General features: G+C 52.7%; 2 protein-coding genes and 1 pseudogene across 2 annotated transcripts; 1 reads left to right on the top strand and 2 right to left on the bottom strand.

The window, feature by feature from the left end:
* Positions 1-176: 176 nt before the first annotated feature.
* Positions 177-9,669, bottom strand: Bcat2 (branched chain amino acid transaminase 2). Its single transcript, XM_051149685.1, has 11 exons — positions 9,586-9,669; positions 8,455-8,529; positions 8,008-8,211; positions 4,888-4,998; positions 4,685-4,804; positions 4,379-4,542; positions 1,943-2,085; positions 1,704-1,789; positions 1,365-1,505; positions 1,200-1,274; positions 177-592 (listed from the first exon to the last, which is right to left on the bottom strand). Exons 1-11 carry the CDS (start codon positions 9,667-9,669, stop codon positions 554-556), a joined length of 1,242 nt encoding a protein of 413 aa, XP_051005642.1. The 3' UTR covers positions 177-553.
* Positions 9,670-10,976: 1,307 nt separating this feature from the next.
* LOC127192404 (actin nucleation-promoting factor WASL-like) lies at positions 10,977-13,197 on the top strand. The gene is made up of 3 exons (XM_051149683.1): positions 10,977-10,985; positions 12,272-12,475; positions 12,837-13,197. The coding sequence occupies exons 1-3, from the start codon at positions 10,977-10,979 to the stop codon at positions 13,080-13,082; spliced, it is 459 nt and encodes a 152-aa protein (XP_051005640.1). The 3' UTR covers positions 13,083-13,197.
* Positions 13,198-17,553: 4,356 nt separating this feature from the next.
* The window catches only part of LOC127192403 (uncharacterized), a 28,230-nt pseudogene continuing 25,037 nt past the window's right edge, over positions 17,554-20,746 (bottom strand).

Genomic DNA, 20,746 nt, shown 5'->3' with positions numbered 1-20,746 from the left:
AGAGATCCTGAGAGATCTGGCGTGGCCACTGTGAGGCTGTACCCAGGACAGGAACGCTGGGAGAATCCAGGGTATGGGGTTGGATACTAAAGTATAGAAGGAACCCTCAGGCCAGAGGAGTCCCCAAGCCGGGTCCCTCATTGTATGTGCTGAGCCCCCAGGGTCTCAGGGTGGCGCTTGGAGCAGGACAGCCAATGTCTTGTTCTTTGGCATTTTATTTCAAAATTGCAGCAAATACAGAGAGGGAGAGAAAAAAAAAAATCACGGAGAGCACCGGGGATCCGGCCTGAGAACGGAGATAGAGAAGAGGCCGGGGGTTCTCCCTTGAACACCAGAGCGCGGAGCCCCTGAGCCCTGAGACGCAAAATTTTGAGGCGGGGTCCAAATTGCCTGGGTCCCGCCCTTAAGGCTTTGGAGTGTACGGACCACATGAGGGCGCCAGAGACCGAGCTGTCTGGCCAGACCTTTTCCTATTGCACTTCTTGTGAGTTTCTGGGAGGCAAGGACGCTGGACTGAGGGCGGATCCAACCAGTGAGGGCACAGCCCATAGTGTCACACCGGAAACATCCAATCGTGGGCACTGGCTCCGTACTGCGGGAGAATGGAGTTGCCCATTTGAGACAACTGCATTACATCTCCCAGCAAGCCCCGGAGCTCAGATAGTTTCGCCCCAATGCCTTGTGGGAACTGTAGTCCTTGACCCGGAAGCCCACCAACAACAATACCATGGGGACATCAAAGCAGGGAGTTGCGATGCCTTGAAGGCTCTCAGGAAACGGCATTTTCAGCTAAGATGTGTAGTGTTTAGGTGCCAACATGGGGCCCGATACCCAGTCACCTCGGGTCCAGCTCATAGGGAAATGAGCCCAGAAGTTCTCTGGAAACGAGAGCTCTTGGCTCACAAGAAAGGGAATGCTCTAGAAGCTCTGTGGGAGGAAGCCTTCCGAGCCAGGGAGGGTCAAGGGAGGAAGGCTTGCCAAGCCAAAGGGACGGACCAGAGGCCCAGGGAGTAGTGGGAGGCCTATTTTTGTGGCCAATGGCCCAGAGGCTCATGAAAAAGCGTTCTGTCTTTAGAACCTAGAGCCATCAGAGACACTATGCCTCCAGAAGCATAGAAAATTCCCGTGCTTCTGGCCACAGGTATTAAGAGAGAAGGATCCGCTAATCACAGTTATTGCTCCCATGCTAATGAGCTCACCTGAATAGCCTTCAGTTCCTTCTGGAAGCGCAGGATGAGCTCAGGCCCGTTCTCCATGGTGGGAATATGGAGTTGCTGAAGAAAGGGGCCATGAGGATGGGGCACTACCTTCCCCCCCCCCTTTTTCTCTCCCACCTACCCTGGCAGCTCCGCCTCACGTCTCACCTTGCCTTCGTACAGGACCTGATGCACTGGGCAGACCTGACAAGCGGTGCCCGACCCGAAGACTTCCCGAACACGGCCCTCCTCCAGCGCCCGCTTCAGTTCCTTCATGGTGATTTTACGTTCGGCCACCCGGAACTCACCCTGCAGAACAAGGGGCCAGCCACACTCCTGTACCCAGACTCCTGCCCTGCTGCAGACCACGATCACTCCCTCCCTAAAGCTGCCGGGAAAGACAGAGGCTCAAGGGCGGGAGCCACCCAGAGGGGATGGCAGTGGGCCCAGCTTCCATCACAGCTCAGACACTACGGTCCCAAGATGCAGGTGCCACAAAGGCCCTACCCAAGTCCTGGCCAGATCCAGCAGGCTTTGTCGCACCACTCCAGGCAGGATGATGCCATCCAGTGGGGGGGTTGCCAGCTCCAGCACTGTCAGGGATGACAGACGAGGTCACTGCCTCCCACCCCTTACATAGTTTCCCCTTTCTTTTAGATGCCACCTGCCCAGGAAGAAGCCTTGCAGCCCTGTAGGAGTCAGGCAGGACATCATGCGGGGTGTGGGTTGGGTCATGAAAGGCTCACCCCCGTCTTCATGAGTCCAGTAGACGAAGATGTTCATGGTGCCCACTTCAGTGAGCTGGTGGTCCGGCCCGTATAGCCAGAGGACTTGCTCACAACCTTTCTTCTGGGCTTCTTGTTGCACTGCCACAGTGGGCCCGTAATTCCTGGGGGGCAGCCTGGTCAGACTGGGCAAAGGATTCCCCATACTCCCCACAACACAGCCAAGGGGGAGAGTCTTGTTCCCCCAACTGACAGCCTTCCCGTGGCTCGCCACACCTGCAGAGCTGAATTCTTTTTCCATGTTGTTTGTTTGTTTGTTTTTTGTTTTTTGAGACAGGGTTTCTCTGTGTAATAGCTCTGGCTGTCCTGGAACTTGCTCTGTAGACCAGGCTGGCCTCGAACTCACATAGATCCACCTGCCTCTGCCTTCCCACTGCTGGGATTAAAGATGTGCGTCACCACTTGCAGCTCAGGGCTGAATTCTTAACCTAATAGCTGGGGTCAGGGTTGGCGCCCTTGCCTGCCTCCAGCTCCTCTGCTCTCTACCTTCTGAGATTAAAGTCACAGTGACTGGCTGCTTTTCCTTGCTTTACTTTACTTGTCTTTTTTGGTTTTCTTTTTTTGTTTGTTTGGTTTTTTTGGGCTTTGGCTTTGGTTTTTGGGTCTTTCTGAGACAGGGTTTCTCTGTGGAGCCTTGGCTGTCCTGAACTCACTTTATAGACCAGGCTGGCCTGGAACTCACAGAGATCCACCTGCCTCTGCCTCCCCGAGTGCTGGGGTTACAGGCGTGTACCACCATGCTCAGCCGGTTTTGGTATTTTCTGAGACAGAGTTTCTCCGTGCAGCCCTGGCTGTCCTGGAACTCACTCTGTGGACCAGGCTGCCTCTGCCTCTGGAACACTAGGATTAAAGCCTGGTTGGTTTTGTTTTGAGGCATGAGCTTTGGTAACAGAGGTTAGCCTCAAAATCACTATGTAGCTGGAGCTAGCCTTCTTGTCCCCACTTCTCAAGTGTTGGGGTTACAGCTACGCACCCCGACTGTGCCTTTCATCCTGTTTTAACCTATAGTGTGTTACTCACACCAGACTTCCCCTCTGACTCCCTCATACAAGGCTCCCACTGTCCCAGGACAGGATCAAAGCCCATGTTCTGAGCCTTGTGCCAAAACTGGTCTTGTTGTCTCCCTGTGTAACCGCGATGCTACCCCGCTAGTCCACTTAGGACGACCCAGCATTAGAAAGTGACTGCCAGGCTGGAGAGATGGCTCAGAGGTTAAGAGTACTGCCTGCTCTTCCAAAGGTCCTGAGTTCAATTCCCAGCAACCACTTGGTGGCTTACAACCATCTATAGTGAGATCTGGTGCCCTCTGCTGGTGTGCAGGCACTCATGCAGGCAGAACACAGTATACTTAATAATAAATCTTTTTTAAAAAAAGAAAGAAAGTGACTGCCGCCGTTTTTCCTTCTTCGGGTAATGGGTTTTGAACTCAGGATCTTCCACGTGCTGGGCTAATATTCTTACCACTGAGTTTTGCCCCAACCCTCACTGGGGGATTCTAGGCCTAAGCTCTACTGCTGACTCGGACACCCATGTGCGTGAGTACACACACACACACACACACACACACACACACACACACACCTACACATACACACACCTGCTTTCTTGTGTAGTCCTCCTGCCTCAGGCTACTGAGGAGCTATGACCATATGGCATACATGGCTGTGTGCCGCCATACCTGGCTTCTCTAACTCCCTTTACAGGTGAAGTGTTAGCTCTTACACTGAGCTTTCACAAGACCCTGTGAACCCTGCATTGGAGCTCCCAGACCTGAACACTAGGGTGCCCTCCAGCCCAGCTGCCCTGGGGGTTGGGGCTGGCTCGGGTTCATCTGTGTCACCAGCTACAGCCAACACATGGCCTGACACCCATAGACCCCATGGATGGGTTCTGAGACAAAACTGAACAACCTCCCCATGCGGCCACACTTCCTGTTCCAACATGCCAGTGGCTTACACCCGACCTAATCCCAGGAGACTTAGCCACCTCCTCACAACCTATTGTGCCAGGGCCTTTGGCAACTGGAAACGATGGGAAGTCCACGGGGTCAGCATGAGGACTGAGGCCCAAGCAACACGGGCAGCTGTGCAGGGAGACAGCGCAGCACAGGTGACCCGGAAGAGAAGGAAGCCTCGCTTTCTCAGGTTTCCAGGGGGGTTCTGTTTAATCTTCCCCCATGACCCTCCCATCACAGGGAAAGTGCCCCACCCTGTTCTCTTTGCACCTTTAGTGTCAGGCACCAGGGATAACAAAGGACACAAAGAGTGCGGAGCCAGTGACAACAGCTTTCCATCCCAGAAGCCAGGCACAGCCCCAACCAAGGTGGCCAAAGCTTGCCCTCTCACAGCATCTCCCCCTCCAGGGCACAACCACCTGGGGATGAAGAAAGCTACTTACCCGCCCACCTTGTAGTCACCGACCCCACCTATCCAGGCTCTGATGAACGTGGGGTCAGCCAGGAGGGAGACAGGCGTCATGGAGTCCCCAGGAAAGTAGGAGCCCACAGGGCAAAGGATGACGAACAGCAGAGCTTGTGTGACAGCACCGACCCCCAGCGAGGGCTATGATGGGCAGAGGGGCGACATCAAACCAACAAGTCCACACTCCCGGCCTCCTCCCCCCTCAGAACCCCAGGCTCCAGGCTCTGCCTTGGTGTTCCCCCACAGCAGTTCCCCACGCTAGCATTTCCCGTGGCATGCTCACCTCATTTCCGATCAGCACAGGCCGCACATAGAGGCTCGCTCCATTGCCTTCGGGGACCCAGTCTTTGTCCACTTCAATGAGCCGGCGGATGCACTCTAGTAACTCCTGCTTGTCGAAGCCCTGGGTGGATCCCACAGGAGTCAGGGGTCCAGACCCGCCCTACCTCCCTCTGTCCTCTTTCCTAGGACAGACTGGTCACTCACTGGCAGGCAGAGGCGCCTCGCAGAACGGAGCATCCTGTCCATGTTGAGCCAGGGCCGGAAGAGGCGAACCTGCTGGTCCCTGCCTTTGAATGCTTTCAAGCCCTCGAAGAGCTGCAGGGACAGGCAGGGGAAGGATGCTCAGGGTTGAGGCACACAGCATCAACATAGCGAGACACGCGCAGATACAGGTGGAGACAGAGAAGGACAGAGTGAGAGAGACTCAGGAGGCACAGGGCAAGGCAGGCATGTAGTTCAAGCCTCTTATCTCAGCCACCCAGCGGCGCAGGGAGGACACCATGCCTAGTGAAGGCCAACCTGGGGGAAGTCCTGCCTCCAGGGTGAGGTCTAATCTCAGAAGCACTCTGTGCAAGACAGAAAGGTCACTTTATACACAAAGTACTCCCACATGGCTTTGGCTTTTTGTTTGTTTTTGTTTTATATTCCGGTTTCTTTTTGTTTTATATTCTGAGATAGGGTTTCTCTGTGTACCCCTGGCTGTCCTGGACTTGTAGACCAGGCTGGCCTTGAACTCACAGAGATCTGCCTGCCCCCCTGCATCCTGAGTGCTGGGATTAAAGGTCTGTGCCACCATGCCCAGCATTCCTACATAGTTTTAAAAAATCTTATCTTCGGGAGGAATGGCCTGGTGGTTAAGAACACTGGCTGCTCTTCCAAAGGACCCAGGTTCAATTCCCAGCACTCACAGGGTGACTCACAATCATCTGTAACTCCAGGTAAAAGGGATCTGACGCCCTGTTCTGGCCTCTGCAGGAACTGTACACACAGTAGTATACACACAATCTGTGTATACAAATATTCATACCCACAAAATAAAAATAAAATCATTTTTTAAAATTCCACATTTGTGGAAAACACAGCCTGAGAGACAGTTTACAGAAAAGGAAGTGTCAGTGGGTCTTTTAAAAAGATGATTATTTTTGTAATTCTTTTAAAATGTCATACATAAGTACTTCAATAGATAATATACACGTCATAAGGACAATATCATTTATTTTACTTGAAATACTTTTAAGATTCATTTCGTGAGCCTGGTCTACAAAGTGAGTCCAGGACAGCCAAGGATACACAGAGAAACCCTGTCTCGAAAAACAAAAAACAAACAAAAAGATTCATTTTATGCCGTTTGTGGTGGTGCACGCCTGTAATCCCAGCACTCCGGAGGCAGAAGCAGGTAGATCTCTGTGAGTTCCAGGACAGCCTGGTCTACACAGAGAAAGCCTGCACAGAGAAACCGTCTTGAAAAAAAAAGAGATTCGTTTTGTTTTTAATTATGTACATGAGTGTGTGTGTTTGTGTCAGTGGGTGCATATGAGCTGGCACCCATGGAAGCCAGAGGATCTGGTGCCCTGGAATTGAAGTTACAAGCTGCAAATTGCTTGAACTGGGTGCTAGGAACTGAACTCAGATCTTCTGCAAGAGCAATGTGTGCTCTTAGCCTCAGTCCCCCGGCATCATTCATAATTAGGGAGAAAATAAAAATGAATGTGAGGACCCTGTGGAGACAGTTCAGTTAGTAAAGCAAACGCTGTCGTCACTAGGACCTGAGTTCAGTCTCAGGCTGCACAGCGCCCACCTGCAGTCCCAGCACCCAGGAGGCAGAGGCAGTCGGTCTCTGTGGGTTTGAGGCCAGCCTGGTCTACAGAGCGACTTCTAAGACAACCAGGGATACATAGAGAAATGCTGCCTCAAAAAACCAAAAAGCAAGTTAGCAAACAAACAAAAAATGCACACCCATAAATCAAACCCCAATATGGAGAGCAACTGAGAAAGACACTCCCTGCCAATCCCTGGCTATCCCGGACTCACTCTGTAGACCAGGCTGGCCTCGAACTCACAGTGATCCACCTGCTTCTGCCTCCCGAGTGCTGGGATTAGAGGCGTGCATCAGCACTGCCTGGCAACTTTAAGAACATTTAACAACTCTTTGGCTATTGGAACATTTCTCAAAATTTGGCAAGACTTCTTTCTAGGAAACAGGCTCAGGCAGTGAGTGTGGAAACTGACTCCATCTCTGAAGATAATAATGTATACCTGCCCTTTGACTCACTAGGGGAGACACTGGGCAGCGGGCACACTCACACTAGGGGTAGACACTGGGCAGGGGGCACACTTGCTCTAGGGGTAGATACTGGGCAGAGGGGCACACTCAATTCCCTAGGGGTAGACACTGGGCAGAGGGGCACACTCAATTCCCTAGGGGTAGACACTGGGCAGAGGGGCACACTCAATTCCCTAGGGGTAGACACTGGGCAGAGGGGCACACTTGCATGTAGAGGGGCTGAGAAGGGCACCTGGTCTTTACTGCAACCTTCTTTATATCTCACAGGTTAAAAGAGCCCAAATGCCCAACAGCAGGGCGCTGCCTACTGAGCTGCACTGTCAGATGGACTATCATGCTGCCAACAAAGATGGTGACTCCGTGAGGACTGTCACAGGCCCTAAGGCTCCAGCTCAGGGCTCTAGCCCTGCCTAGCCTCACCATCTTGCAGTCCCCCTGCCTCAGCGCCCTCACCGCTGTAATTATACCACTGCCACAGGTCTTACTGTATACAGGCAGACCCTGTCCCCGTTACAGTCTCTGAAGCTCCTCATCTCCTCTGCGGCCCTGGTGACATCCTAGGCCTCCTCTGCCACACTGAGACCGCACAGTGTCTGCCACCCTAGCTCTTCTGTCTTCCTAAGCTGCCCCCTCCTGCGTTCTCATCTTTGACAGGAGGACTCTACTTTCTTTCAGAGTACAGAACTCTAGCAAAGCAAGGTCCGCTCCTCTCAGGAACCGACTGTCACCTGTTTGGTTCCCAGAACACAGGCGGTCTCAGGCAAAGGTGACAGACCCACAGAGGGAGAAAGGCACAAAGCATTCAGAGTGGTGAATTCAGTCAGATGGTAAGCAGAGAGAAGAGGCTGCTGGGTAGGGGAGGCTGGGCTGGGCAGGGGAGGCTGAGCCAGGGAGGCTGGGTGGGGGAGGCTGAGCCAGGGAGGCTGGGTGGGGGAGACTGAGCCAGGGAGGCTGGGTGGAAGAGGCTGAGCCAGGGAAGCTGGGTGGGGGAGACTGAGCCAGGGAGGCTGGGCGGGGGAGGCAGAGGCAGCCATTCCCACCTGCAGGGAGTAGTGCAGGGCAGAGCAGGCGGGGTGCAGTGTGAGGTTCTGGAAGGGCTGGATCCTGGGAGGGCCCCAGCCTGCCTTCCGGGTCCACTCTACCATCAGCATGTGGTCTGTAAATGTCTTGCCAAACAGCAGCGGCTGGCTGGGGGCCGGCTTCTTCTGTGGCTCTCCTGTCACCTGAACCTGGAGGTCTGCAGCCTGAGAGAGGAAACAGCAGCAACAACAACAACAACCAGCATCCCAGGGGCCTGGACCAACAACATGAGAGACTCTCCCATTCATGGGGCCTCAGCCTCCGACCCAAGAAACAGTGTTGTTTCCTCACAGTAGCCAACCAGCCTCAAAGAGAGGCCTCCATGCAGGTGCGACCTGTCCTCCCTCACACACAGGGCTCCGTCCAGACTCCCGGCTTCCTGCCTTAGACCCAGGGACTTCTTTTACCTTGAAGTTGGAGGTCACACATCTTCTGGGCCCACACAGAAGCCAGGGAACAGAAAGAAGCTTCCGGGCCCAGATCTAGGGTGGAGAGAGACGTATGGCCAAAGTCAGAGCTGGAAAGAGCCACCACTGTCTGCCACCTCTTGCTCGGGAGGGCCCTGAGCCCAGCTCTGGCACAGTTCCAGAACATTCTAGACAGAGCCTGTACTCTGCCCGAGTCTCTACCAGGATGGCTATCCCTAGAAAGACCTAAGCCAGCTCCGGCCCCTCCGCCACTCGGGGCAGAGTCCACAGGGGCGTGCCTCCCACTAGAGAACTTTGGTCCCAGCTTGTAGCAAGCTTAGACAAGACAACCAAGGACACTGAGCAGGTAAGGGGACACTCCTGGCTTGGGGGGCTCAAAACTTGAGAATTAGAAACGAATGGGTCCTATTTACCTCCGAATTCTGCAGCCCAGACCCTAGACCTCCTCCCCACTTCCCTCAGAGCCAAGGGCAAAGGCCCATGTGCTTCTTAATCAAACCCAGAGCTCCAGACTCCAGGCCTCCTTTTTGGTTTTTTTTGGTTGTTTTGTTTTGATTTTTCGAGACAGGGTTTCTCTGTGTAGCCTTGACTGCCCTAGATTTGCTTTGTAGACCAGGCTGGCCTCAAACTCACAGTGATTCGCCTGCCTCTGCCTCCCGAGTGCTGGGATTACAGGCGTGCGCCACCACTCAGCTTAGGCTTTTCTTCCTTTTGACCCAGTGTTCATCCTTAACCGTCCTCCCTCAGACACAGGAGACCTAACGCTTACTTTTTTTGTTTGTTTTTCAAACTTTGTTTTTTGTTTTTAGAGCTGAGGACCGAACCCAAGGCCTTGTGCTTACTAGGCAAGTCCTCTACCACTGAGCTAAATCCCCAACCTTAAAAGTCACACCTGAGTTTACTGGTTAATTTTTGTTTCGTTGTTTTTGTTTGTTTGTTTGTTTGTTTGTTTGTCCTGGTTATTCTGGACTAGCTTTGTAGACCAGGCTGGCCTGGAACTCACAGAGATCCATGTGCCTCTGCCTCTGCCTAAGTACTGGCTTGTGTCCACTGCGCCTGGCTCTAATGGTGCTGACTCTTCAGGGAAATTGGTCAGCTGGCTGGCATCACCACAGGCAACCCAGCCACGCAGCTGGGATCCACACTCTGGGCACACACAGGGGACACGCACTGCCGCCGCCACAAGCTAGCCATTGTACACATCCCTGCTGACCCTCCCTGAGGTTAGCGTGGAATTCAGGACCTGCTGTGTACAGGAGGGTGGTCCCTTCCTGTTGACCTTTGACTTCCTGCTTTCCTCACCAGATCACGCAGAGGCAGCTGGGTCCTGAAATTGAGGAAGACAGGAGAACAGCCTGCTCCTGCTGGGAGAGCCGCTGTGATGGGAGAGTGCAGCAGAGGCCAATAGGAGAGTCTCAGAGGCTGTTTGGGTAAGTCTGGGGCAGGTTTTTTAACAAAAGATTTTCTCTTATGTGCATTGGTGTTCTGCCTGTTTGTATGTGTGTGTGTGAAGGTGTCAGATTCCCCCCGGAACTGGAGTTATAGACAGTTGTGAGCTGCCATGTGGTTGCTGGGAATTGAAATTGGGCCCTTTGGAAGAGTAGCCAGTGTTCTTAACATTGAGCCATCGCTCCAGCCCCAGCAATGTTTTTTCTTTCTTTCTTTCTTTCTTTTTTTTTTTTTTTTTTTTTTTTTTCTTTTTTGGAGGGTAGGGGGATAGAAACAGGGTCTCACTAAGTTGCCCACGGCCCTCAAACACACTCGATAGCCCAGTGCTTGAAGTTAGGCTGTTCCTGCCTCAGACTTTGCATTAGCTGGGATGGCAGGCATGTGCCACCACACCTGGCTCCAAAAAGATGGGGTGGGGGGCACATGCACGCACCATGTGATGGTTAAATTCAGATGTCATTCCTTGGGTGATTTCCACCCTGGTTTTTGTTTGTTTGCTTTGAGACAGGGTCTTACTATGGAGGCCTGACTGTCTTGGAGCTCACTTTGTAGACCAGGCTGGCCTTGAACTCAGAGATCCTCCTGCCTTTGCCTCCCTAGTGCTGGTATTAAAGGTCTTTTTTAAAGACCCCGTCTAAAAAAAAAAAAAAAAAAAAGGAAGGAAGGAAGGAAAAGGGGCTGGAGAGATGGCTCAGAGGAGTGCTGCCTGTTCTTCCAAAGGTCCTGAGTTCCATTCCCAGCAACTACACGGTGTCTCACAACCATCTATAATAAGATCTGGTGCCCTCTTCTGGCCCGCTGGCGCACATGCAGGCAGCACACTGTATACATAATAAATAAATAAATCTTAAAAAAAGAAAGGCCAAGAGAAGTAAAAATAGATGATAATTATAAAGAGACGATTATAAAGAGAGGGCTCCTGAGATGACTTCCTGGGTAAGGGCACCTGTGGGCAAGCCTGAGGACCTGAGGCTGCTGCCTAGGACCCACTCCTTCCCACCAACGAAAGACAGAACTCACCCAAGTTATCCTCCGACCTTCACACAGGCACCATGGCACATGTGGGTCCACACACTCGCACATACAGAATAGATTAAAAAAAAAAAAAAAGTTCCAGGTAGAGCTAAAGAGATCCAGGAGAAAGGAGGTAGAAGACCGTCACACAGCCTAGAGGCAGAGAGGAGGCGTTACGCCAAGGTCCAGAGATTGTCACCAAGCCTTGGTGACACTGGAAGGTCCTCGCCTTTCCCTGAGCACTCCTTTAAAACCAGCAGGCTCCTCTTGGCTTATGGACCGCCCACCCCCTATGGGGATTAAGCTCAAAGGAGGAGCCTAGATGGCAGGTGGGCTAATAAGAGGGAGTATAAAAGGGCAGGAGCGGAATAAGAAACTATGGGGTGGGGGGCTGGCGAGATGGCTCAGAGGTTAAGAGCACTGGCTGTTCTTCCAAAGGTTGTGAGTTCAATTCCCAGCAACCACGGGAATGATATCTGGTGCCCTCTTCTGGTGTGCAGGTGTACATAAAGACAGGCTCCTATACAAAATAATAAGTAAAATCTTAAAAATTAAAGGGGAGTGTGCAGAGCTGGGTTCTGTGTGATAGTGTGTTGTCCCTTTCACATCCCAGACTCTCTGTCTCATATTTGTTTTGTTTTTTTCAAGACACAGGGTTTCTCTGTATAGTCTTGGCTGTCCTGGACTTGCTTTGTAGACCAGGCTGGCCTTGAACTCACAGCAGTCCACCTGCCTGTGCTCCACCCCACCCCCAAGTGCTGAGCCACCATGCCTGGCTAGGCTGCTGAATCTCAACACAGCCCAGGAGTGCATCAAATGTCGGGGTGGTCGTGTCAAAGTTCTATTCTCCCATCACAGGTCAGCAGAGTTAGCAGTGCTGTCCCGTCTCAGACAACTGTGTCTACACCATGCTATCTCACCCCATTCCCCACTGCTCCTCTCATAACCCCAGGCTGTCCTCAGCATAGGATAGACTCTCCATCAGACTTGTAGAAATCCAGCGTTCTCTGTATTACAACCTGTCACCTCAGCGCTGTTTCCTGCCTCGTTGCAAACACATGTTCTCCCTCTAGAGCCTAGGCTTGTCCTTGGCAAGTCTAAGGGTTGTTTTTTCTCACACTCAAGAACTACCACAAAGTCAGTCTAGGCTAGTCCTTGCAAGATATCCTTGCCAAGCCCCAGCCAGCAGCAGTCTCCTCTATACCCCAGGCAGCAATCTTCTCTATATTCCAAATTTCTCCATATGGACTGTCACCACTGGGCACTCATAGCTCTGAGTTTCCCCCAAGGTTATGTTCAGCTCTTTGCACCCTCACTTATAAATCATCTAAAGATCACAGACTGTCAAGCTGGGCAGTGGTGGCACAAGACTAATCCCGGGACCCCGGAGAGTGGAGGCAGGGAGATCTCTGAGTTCGAGGCCAGCCTGGTCTACAGAGCGAGTTCCAGGGCTGCCAGGGCGACACAGAGAAAACCCTGTCTCGAAAAACTAAAGATCGCAGATTCTCCAAAACTCTGCTGCTTAACACCACCATCGGTAAGCTCCGACTGGGGTACTCTTGCGGGAGGCGGGGGTGGGGGGGGTCTTTGTCATTTTGACAGAAGCTTGCCTGAGATTACAAAACCAGGTACAAAGCCTCAGACACTCCGCATATCAGTATTTGCTTTTTGTTCCAAGAAATAAGATCTTGGGTCCAATTCCCAGCCAAGACTCTGCGTAGTCATACAACAAGCCCCAGAGGTCCTGGGCCCCTTGTCAAAAGGAACTCAAGAACTACTGGACCTTAAAAACCCGCAGGCTGCACGCCCGGGCCACAACGTCCCAGCACCCACTCCACCCACTGCTTCCCCCACTACAGCCCTCCTCCGTGCTCCCCACTTCCGACCTCCCGTTTCAGGTACCTCCCGCACCCCACTCGCGTCTACCCACTCTGCCGCCCGTTAAAGCCCGGTACTCCTTTCCAAGGATCCCCATTCGCCTCTGTGTCCCGCCGCGGAACCAGAGGCACCGAGGAATGCCGCCAAGCCGGAAAGGCTGCGTGCCAGTGGTCCACCCGGAAGTGCGCCCCCCATCGGGTTCCCCGGAGGCCCCCCAGCGCCGGCCGCCCAGGCACCCACCTGCCCTAGTACGGTCGCGGCCATGATCCGTGCGGCCCGTAACTGTGCCCGCCTGGGGCGCGGCCTGGTGAAGACATTCCGGCCCCGCCCTGCTCACGCCCCCTCCCGCGGAGCCGAGGGCTGCTCTCTGCGGGCCTGGCTTCTGCCAGGCCGCTCTGAGCGATGGGACCTCAGGGACCCAGGCTCTGCTGTGCAGAACATGCGCTGGGACAGCCCAGGACTGTCATACTCTCCCTCCCCGCTGGCCTCCCCCATGCCCGGCTCTTCTCCAGCCACACCCACGGACTGCCAAGCATTTACCTTGGCTGTTGTTTTGCTTGAGAGCACTTGGGGGACCGAACCTGTGGCCTAACTAACCCCTGAGAAAGCATCTGCAGACCTTAAAAAAAAATTGTAAGCTCACGCGCGCGCGCGCGCGCGCGCGCGCGCGCGCACACACACACACACACACACACACACACACACACACACACACACACACACACACACACACACACACACACACACACCCATCGCTAGCCATGGTGGCACACGCTTTTAATCCCAGCGTTTAGGAGACAGAGACAGGAAGATCTCTACAAGTTCAAAGCCTTCCTGACCTACCTAATGAGTTCCAGGCCAGCCAGGGCTATTTAGTGAGAGCCTGTCTCTTTTTTGTTGTTGTTTCTTTCTTTGTTTGTTTCTTTGTTTTTGAGACAGGGTTTCTCTGTGTAGCCTTGACTGTCCTGGACTAACTTTGTAGACCAGGCTGGCCTCAAACTCACAGTGATCCGCCTGCCTCTGCCTCCCGAGTACTGGGATTAAAGGCGTGCGCCATCACGCCCAGTGAGAACCTGCTTCAAAACAACAACAACAAAAAGGGTTTGGAAGACTCAACAAAGGAAAACACTAGCTGCCTTCCAGAGGACCGAGTTGGATTCCCAGCACCCACATAACAGGTCACAACTGGCTGTAACTCTAGTTCCAAGGCTCCTATGCCCTCTTCTAAGTTCCACAGGCACTATGAATACACACGGCACACTTACATACATATCAGCAATACGCATACACATAAAATAAAAATATTTATTTATTCATTTAGAGACAGGATTTCTCTGTGTACCCCTGGCTGTCCTGAAACTAGCTCTGTCCTTGAACTCACAGAGATCTACCTGCCTCTGCCTTCTGAGTGCTGGAATTAAAGGTGTGTGCCATCTCCGTTGGCTACACACACACACACACACACACACACACACACACACACACATACACACTGCATCTTCAGAGGAACTGTGGCCAAAGCAAGGGCCAGAGAGGGGAAGATCACTATACATCTCAGTGGGTACAGAGAAGTGCACTTTAAGCTGGGCCTCGTGGCAACTGCTTGTAATCCCAGCACTCTGAAAGCTGAGGCAGGAGACTTGCTGCAAGGATGAAAGCATCCTAAGATCCTAAGAACTAGACTCTTGGCTCAGACAAATGAAAGAAAAATAATAGAAATTTGGGCGAACATGCTGATCAGTGTGGGGTAAAGGACTCCTTACTCTGCACAAGGAGTTAACTTTTTCTTTGTAATTCAGTGATCACACTCACACACGTATGCATGCACACTCACACACGCTCACACACACACACATTCACACTCTCACATGCACACTCACACACACACACACACACACACACACACGCATACTCAGAGGATTCATGGGTCTGTGGTTGTTGTGCCTCCTTCCAGTCTCCTAAGACAGTAAAGCTCAAATTTTTTCGTACATCCAATTTATTTCAGAAACTCATATCAGCCTACAGTGCAGGTGCCCGAGCCACGCCCCTCCTCCACAGCTTCCCAGCTTCAATGCTTCACAGGTAGCTAGATGGCTGGCCCGCGCATCAGGAGCTTTCTGCTGCCAGCATTCAATTTATTCTCTGTCTCTGTCTGTCTCTGTCTCTGTCTCTGTCTCTGCCTGCCTCCCTCTCTCTCTCTCTCTCTCTCTCTCTCTCTCTCTCTCTCTCTCTCTCTCTCTCACACACACACACACACACACACACATAAAGAGTCTCACTCTGAACTTCAGATAGGCCTCAAACATGTTCCTGCCTCAACTTCACAGGTATAGGGATTAGAATGTCATGCAGGCCAGATGCACCCCGCAATTCAGGCCTGTGCCAGTGACCTTCCTCATTGTGCTTCTTGGTTGGTCACTGTGCCACAGAGATTTTCCCAGTCAGAAGTCACACACACACACACACACACACACACACACACACACACACACACACGTACGCGCACGCACGTGCTAAGCTGCTATGTCTATGTAATTCTCCAGCTGTTCCCAAATCCCAACACTGGATCACTGCTCTTCAAAGTGCCAAGGCCACAGTAACCAAATCACTCGCTCTCCCCGGCAGACCTTGCCTAAGCCCCAACACCACCGGACCTCCTCCTCTCCCCTTTCTAAGCCCGCCCTCTTCCTACACAGTATCCAAAAACTTCAGGGCGGAACCCACAGCAGCAAACGCCCCCGCCGCAGCCAATCAGCGATTGCCGCACACCTCTGCCTTGGCCAATCCACAGCAGCCTTGCAGTTCCACCCCTTTACCTGGGGTGCGGGGAAGCTGCTGCACCCCAAGCAGAACCTAGGGAGTGTCCAGGGCCCCCGCTCCTCCCCCAGCGCACCCTCCGCGGTGTCCTTCAACCCCAAACCAAGGAATGGAAGCGCCAGCCTCCTCCCTCTGACCCACACATATGTCCCAACTCCACGCTGCCTCGGCGCGCTAGATTCTTCTGTCAGCCACCTACCTCGCTAACGCACTGGCAAAGAGAGCAAAACTCCTCTCCCCTAAGGGCCGAGAATAAAGGCAGGCACTTTGGCGTCTCCTTTATTATTTGCCAATTACCACTTAATTTATTCTCCCCAGCAGGCCATTTAATTAGCACCCAGATGAAACAGAACGGTGCTCCCTAGTGACAAGAGGTATCAGGAGTTAGTGCCTCTTGGACCAGCTGCAAGGCCGATGGGAGATGTAGTTCTTTAGGGTCAGGAATGGTAGCTGGGAAAGAGGCAATGCTAGTGTGGACAACATGTGTAAAGAAGAGGAAAGAAATGTTTCTACATGCAAGTTGTTTTTATTTTTATTTTGTTTGTTTGTTTCTTCAAGACAGAGTTTCTCTGTGTAGCCTCGGCTGTTCTGGAACTCGTTCTGTAGACGAGGCTGGCCTCGAATCCACAGAGATTTCCCCTGCCTCTGCCTTCCAAGTGCTGGGATTAAAGGTGTGTGCACCGCCACTACTTGGCTGCAAATTGCATGGTAAGTGGGGAGAGAGTCTTAAGGTGTTGGGGCTGAAGCTGAGAGGCAGATGGTGGGAATTTGGGGTAGGAAATGCTAGGTGAGGGAGGGGCAGACTTGTGGCTCAGCGGTAGAGCCCCTTGTTAGAATCTCATAGCAAGAGGCAGGTCGTGGCTCAGTGGTAGAGCACCTGCCTAGAAGTCCCCAGCGAGGTGCTGGAGGTGTGAGTCAGTGATAAAGCCCTTGACTAGAATTCCTCAGTGAGCAACTAGGGGGCAGTAGTTCATGAATGAAAAGACACGACGGTGGAGGAGATGAGTTTTTGTTTTTTTGTTTTTGTTTTTGTTTTTGTTTTTGTTTTGTTTTTGTAGATAGAAGGCAGAGCACAGGCAGAGGCTGAACTTGGCCGGAACAGGAAAGAAAGAGGAGGTAAGTGAGAGAAGAGGAGAGCAACCAAGGAGCAAGAGAGCGCATGTCCAAAATGGCAGGGAGAAGGGAAGCTGCGTCCCTGGGCTAGAGAGGTGAGGAGTGGGGGGTGACCTTCCTTCACGTCTGTATTAACGTGCTCCCTGTATATTAGGCTGTTAATTGCTGAGTTGGCAGTGAGCTAAACGCTAACAGATTCCAGTATTGTCACTACTATTGTTGTGTAAACGCTTCTCAATATTGTGTAAAAATTATTCCCCACTTAGCTCTGATTGGCTAATAGAGAAGCCGAAGAGCCAATGACTGGGCAGAGGAGACAGGAGGCGGGACTTCCATTCACAGATTGAGGGGGTCCCAGGTAGAGACAGAGACAGAAAGGGGGTGGGATGGGGTGAGGTGGGGAGGAGGAAGAAGAGGAAGAGGAAGGTCGCTGGGCCATGAGGAGTCACCAGGAGGACAACCAGGGGGAGACTAGATGGCAGGTAGCAGGGGCTCATGGCTGAGAAGTTACCAGGAGAGTAGAGACAGGTTAGAATAGGTCAAGTATCTGCCAGCTGCAGCGCTCTAAAGCTCTAAAGCTAATTAACACATGCACATCGTTTCTTGGGAGCTAGAGTGGGCATAGGAAAAAACCTTTCATTCCAACAGCTAAGAGGAGGTGTGAGAGAAGCCACAGGTAGGTGCCAGCAGTTAGCCAAGTCTCCTGAGTTTCTCTGGGCCGTGACAGTTCAGTGGTAAAGGCCCGGCCTAGAACCTCCCAGCGAGCCACTGGGGTATAAGTCAGTGATAGAACCCCAGTCTTGCACGCAAGGGGTCCTAGGCTTAATTAATCTCTAGCTCCACAAAAAAAGAAAGGAAGGGAGAGACAAAAGGGTAGAGCATAGTGGAAGTTAGGACGGGAGAGTGGGGACTTGCACGAGGCTGCTCCTGCTGGCTTTGCGTCCATAGCCCAGTTCTGCACCCCCGTCACAAGAAGTTCAAGCCCTGTGCAGAAGGTGGCTTCCGCAGCCAGGAACACGGCTGCAGCCCCCCACCTCGGCTGGCTGGCCCATGCAGCCCAGAGGCTGGGGAAAGAAGGGAGGAAAAAAACACCAGCTCCACTCAGGCTTGCTGGTCCACACCTGTCATCTCAGCAAACAAGACACCTGGGCAAGAGGTTTGCCCTGAGTTCAAAGCCAGCCTGGGCTACAGGGAGACACAGTCAATCAAATACACACACATACACACACACTCTCTTTCTCTCTCACTCTCAATCAGTCTCTGTCCCTGTCTCTCTCTCTCTCTCTGTCTCTCTCTTTCTCTCTCCCAGGAAATGGGAACAGGAAAATCAGAAGTTCAAGGTTGCTCCAGCTATATAGCAAGGTCCAAGCCAGCATAGATTATATGAAGCCAAGAAGAGGAGGTGGGCAGAGAGACAGGATGGAAAGGAGAGAGATCCCAACCCGGCCAGTCTCCACTCGTCCCAACTCCTCCTACCTGAGCCAAGGTGCCTTCGAGGACGGTGGCACTGGGATCTGAAGCTGAGGTTGTGAGTTCTTCCCACAAGGGAGTCCATATGTTTCTTGGTGAGATGCTAGGCGAGGGAGCGAGAGGAGGAAGGAGAGCCGCCTACGCTAACTCTGCCCGGGCGACCCCAGCTGCCCCCAGCTGCCCCAGGCTCTCCACCCACTTTGATCAGCTCACCAGTTGACACGGACACCATATCTGCTCTCATCCAAGGCCAAAGCTTTCATCATGGTGGTCACGACCCCCTGCAGAGGCAGAGCCCAGAGAGGTTGAGCCCCTGGGGACTGGATCCCTCCCAGCTTCTTCTTCCCGACAGAGGGCAGCAAGCTGAAGATACCCGGTTCTGTGCAGTCTGCTGCGGGCTGCTATAGCTCAGGACTAGATGAGAGAGGCAGTGTAGGACACTCCACTTTGACACCTATGGCCCCAGAACTTGGGAGCTGAGACAGGTGGATTGCCATGAGTTCAATCCCAACCTAGGTGACAGGGTGAGACTCTGGTTCAAACAAAATATAGAATGGCCTTGCACGATGGCTCAGCATTAAAGGGGCTTGCTGTCAAACCTGACAACCTGAGTTTTTTTTGTTTTCTTTTGGGTTTTTTGTTTGTTTGGTTGGTTGATTTGGTTTTGGGGGAGGTTTTTTTTTTGTTTTTTTTTTGTTTTTTTTTTTGCTTTGGGTGGGGGTTTCAAGACAGGGATTCTCTGTGTAGCCCTGGCTGTCCTGGACTCACTTTGTAGACCAGGCTAGCCTCGAACTCACAGTGATCTACATGCCTCTGCCTCCCAAGTGCTGGGATTAAAGGTGTGCGCCACCACACCTGGCCTGACCACCTGAGTTTAATCCATGGGACCCACATGGTGGAGGGAGACTTGATTCTTCTAAGTTGTCCTAGGACCCACTTACATGTGCTGTGGCACGCGCACATACACAGAGGTACACAAACACAAAGACACATATTAAACAAATAGGAGCATTAGGAGATGGCTCAGAGGTTAGGAGCCTGGGTCTAACAGGCTCAAAACTGAGGCCCAAAGAGCTAGGGAAGGTGAAAGGCCCTCAAGGCACAGCGGGTGAGTGGCCAGCAGCCTCCCCTGAGAACCTCCAACTGCCAGGTCACACACACAGAAACCTCTAATCACCCTACCAGCCTGCCCAATCTCGGGAGTTGGAATCCCACCAATCCCACCTGGAAAGCATCACACACACACACCCAAGACACTCTATAGAACCCCCAGGTTCCCCTACCACGTCCCAACTCCCAGGTCTTCTGTCCTGTTCCCTGCTGCTTCTCACCTGAGCAGAGGCACCTGCCCTCCTGGGTTTCTCCCTCCGAATAAATCTCCTTGTGAGTTTTGTTGTGCAGTGTGGCTTCGAGGTACTCCTCGGCTCCAGACTGCCATGGTACCATCTGAACTGTAACACAGACACACACTGCCAGGGCACCATCTGGGCTGTAACACAGACACACACTGCCAGGGCACCATCTGGGCTGTAACACTCTGGGAAAGCCTTTTCCGTCAGAGCTGCGACCTTTACCAAAGGACACTAAGGTGATGTCTTCCTACCTTGGTGGTGACATAGGTAATGGCCTGGCACTGACCAATGGCTCCGACCAGGCTGGAAATATTGATGATGTTCCCTTTGCTCTTCCGTGGGTGGTGGAGGGCGAGTTGTGGAGACAGATAGGACAGGCACCTGGTCCTGGGGAGCAGCCACCAGCATCCTGAGGTGTAGGACTCGAGTTGCTGCCCATGCCCACAGTGGACAGCAGTGGCCACAGGCATGGCAGTGGCATGTCTACGGTATACCAGAGGAGGGTTTTCTGTGTCTATCATAGTGAGCTGTGTGTGTGTGTGTGTGTCTGTCTGTCTGTCTGTCTGTCTGTGTCTGCTTTCTACTCCGGGTTTTCATCTGCCCTTCAGTCTCCAGCCCTCACGCTAGGAAAACCTAAGTAGCACCCAGAACCCTGACTGGTCGGCAAGTCCCGGAGGAAATATTTTAGCCCACAGAGGGAGGTGGTGTATCTCAATTGTACAGAACTCCAGAACGCTGTGGGAAACCTCAGATGTGTCCCGCTTCCTGCCCGCCCCCTTCTGCAGCTCCCCGGAGCCCCTCCCCTACAGGTGTGCTCTTTCACTCTGACCTTGAAAAGCTCAGCCAGTTCTCCAATGCTGTGGGCACTGGAGCTAGGGAGGCCAAGCCTGTTCTTTTCTTTTCTTTTCTTTTCTTTTTCCCTTTGAGACAGGGTTTCTCTGTGTAGCCTTGGCTGTCCTGAACTCGCTTTGTAGACCAGGCTGGATTTGAACTCACAGCGATCCACCTGCCTCTGTCTCCTGAGTGCTGGGATTAAAGGCGTGCGCCACCACTTTGTGGCTACCCGGCCTTATGGCTAAATATGATATATGATTGAGCACAAACTAGCACCCAGGAGGCTCCTAGACCAGGATCGTAAAAGGGCCCCCCCTACTCCTCCACTCCCCCCAATACAGCCT

Source organism: Acomys russatus, chromosome 7 (genome assembly GCF_903995435.1).
Source record: "Acomys russatus chromosome 7, mAcoRus1.1, whole genome shotgun sequence".
NCBI lineage: Eukaryota > Metazoa > Chordata > Mammalia > Rodentia > Muridae > Acomys > Acomys russatus.
Note: the sequence above shows the minus strand (reverse complement) of the source record. Positions and strands in the feature narration are given on the sequence as shown.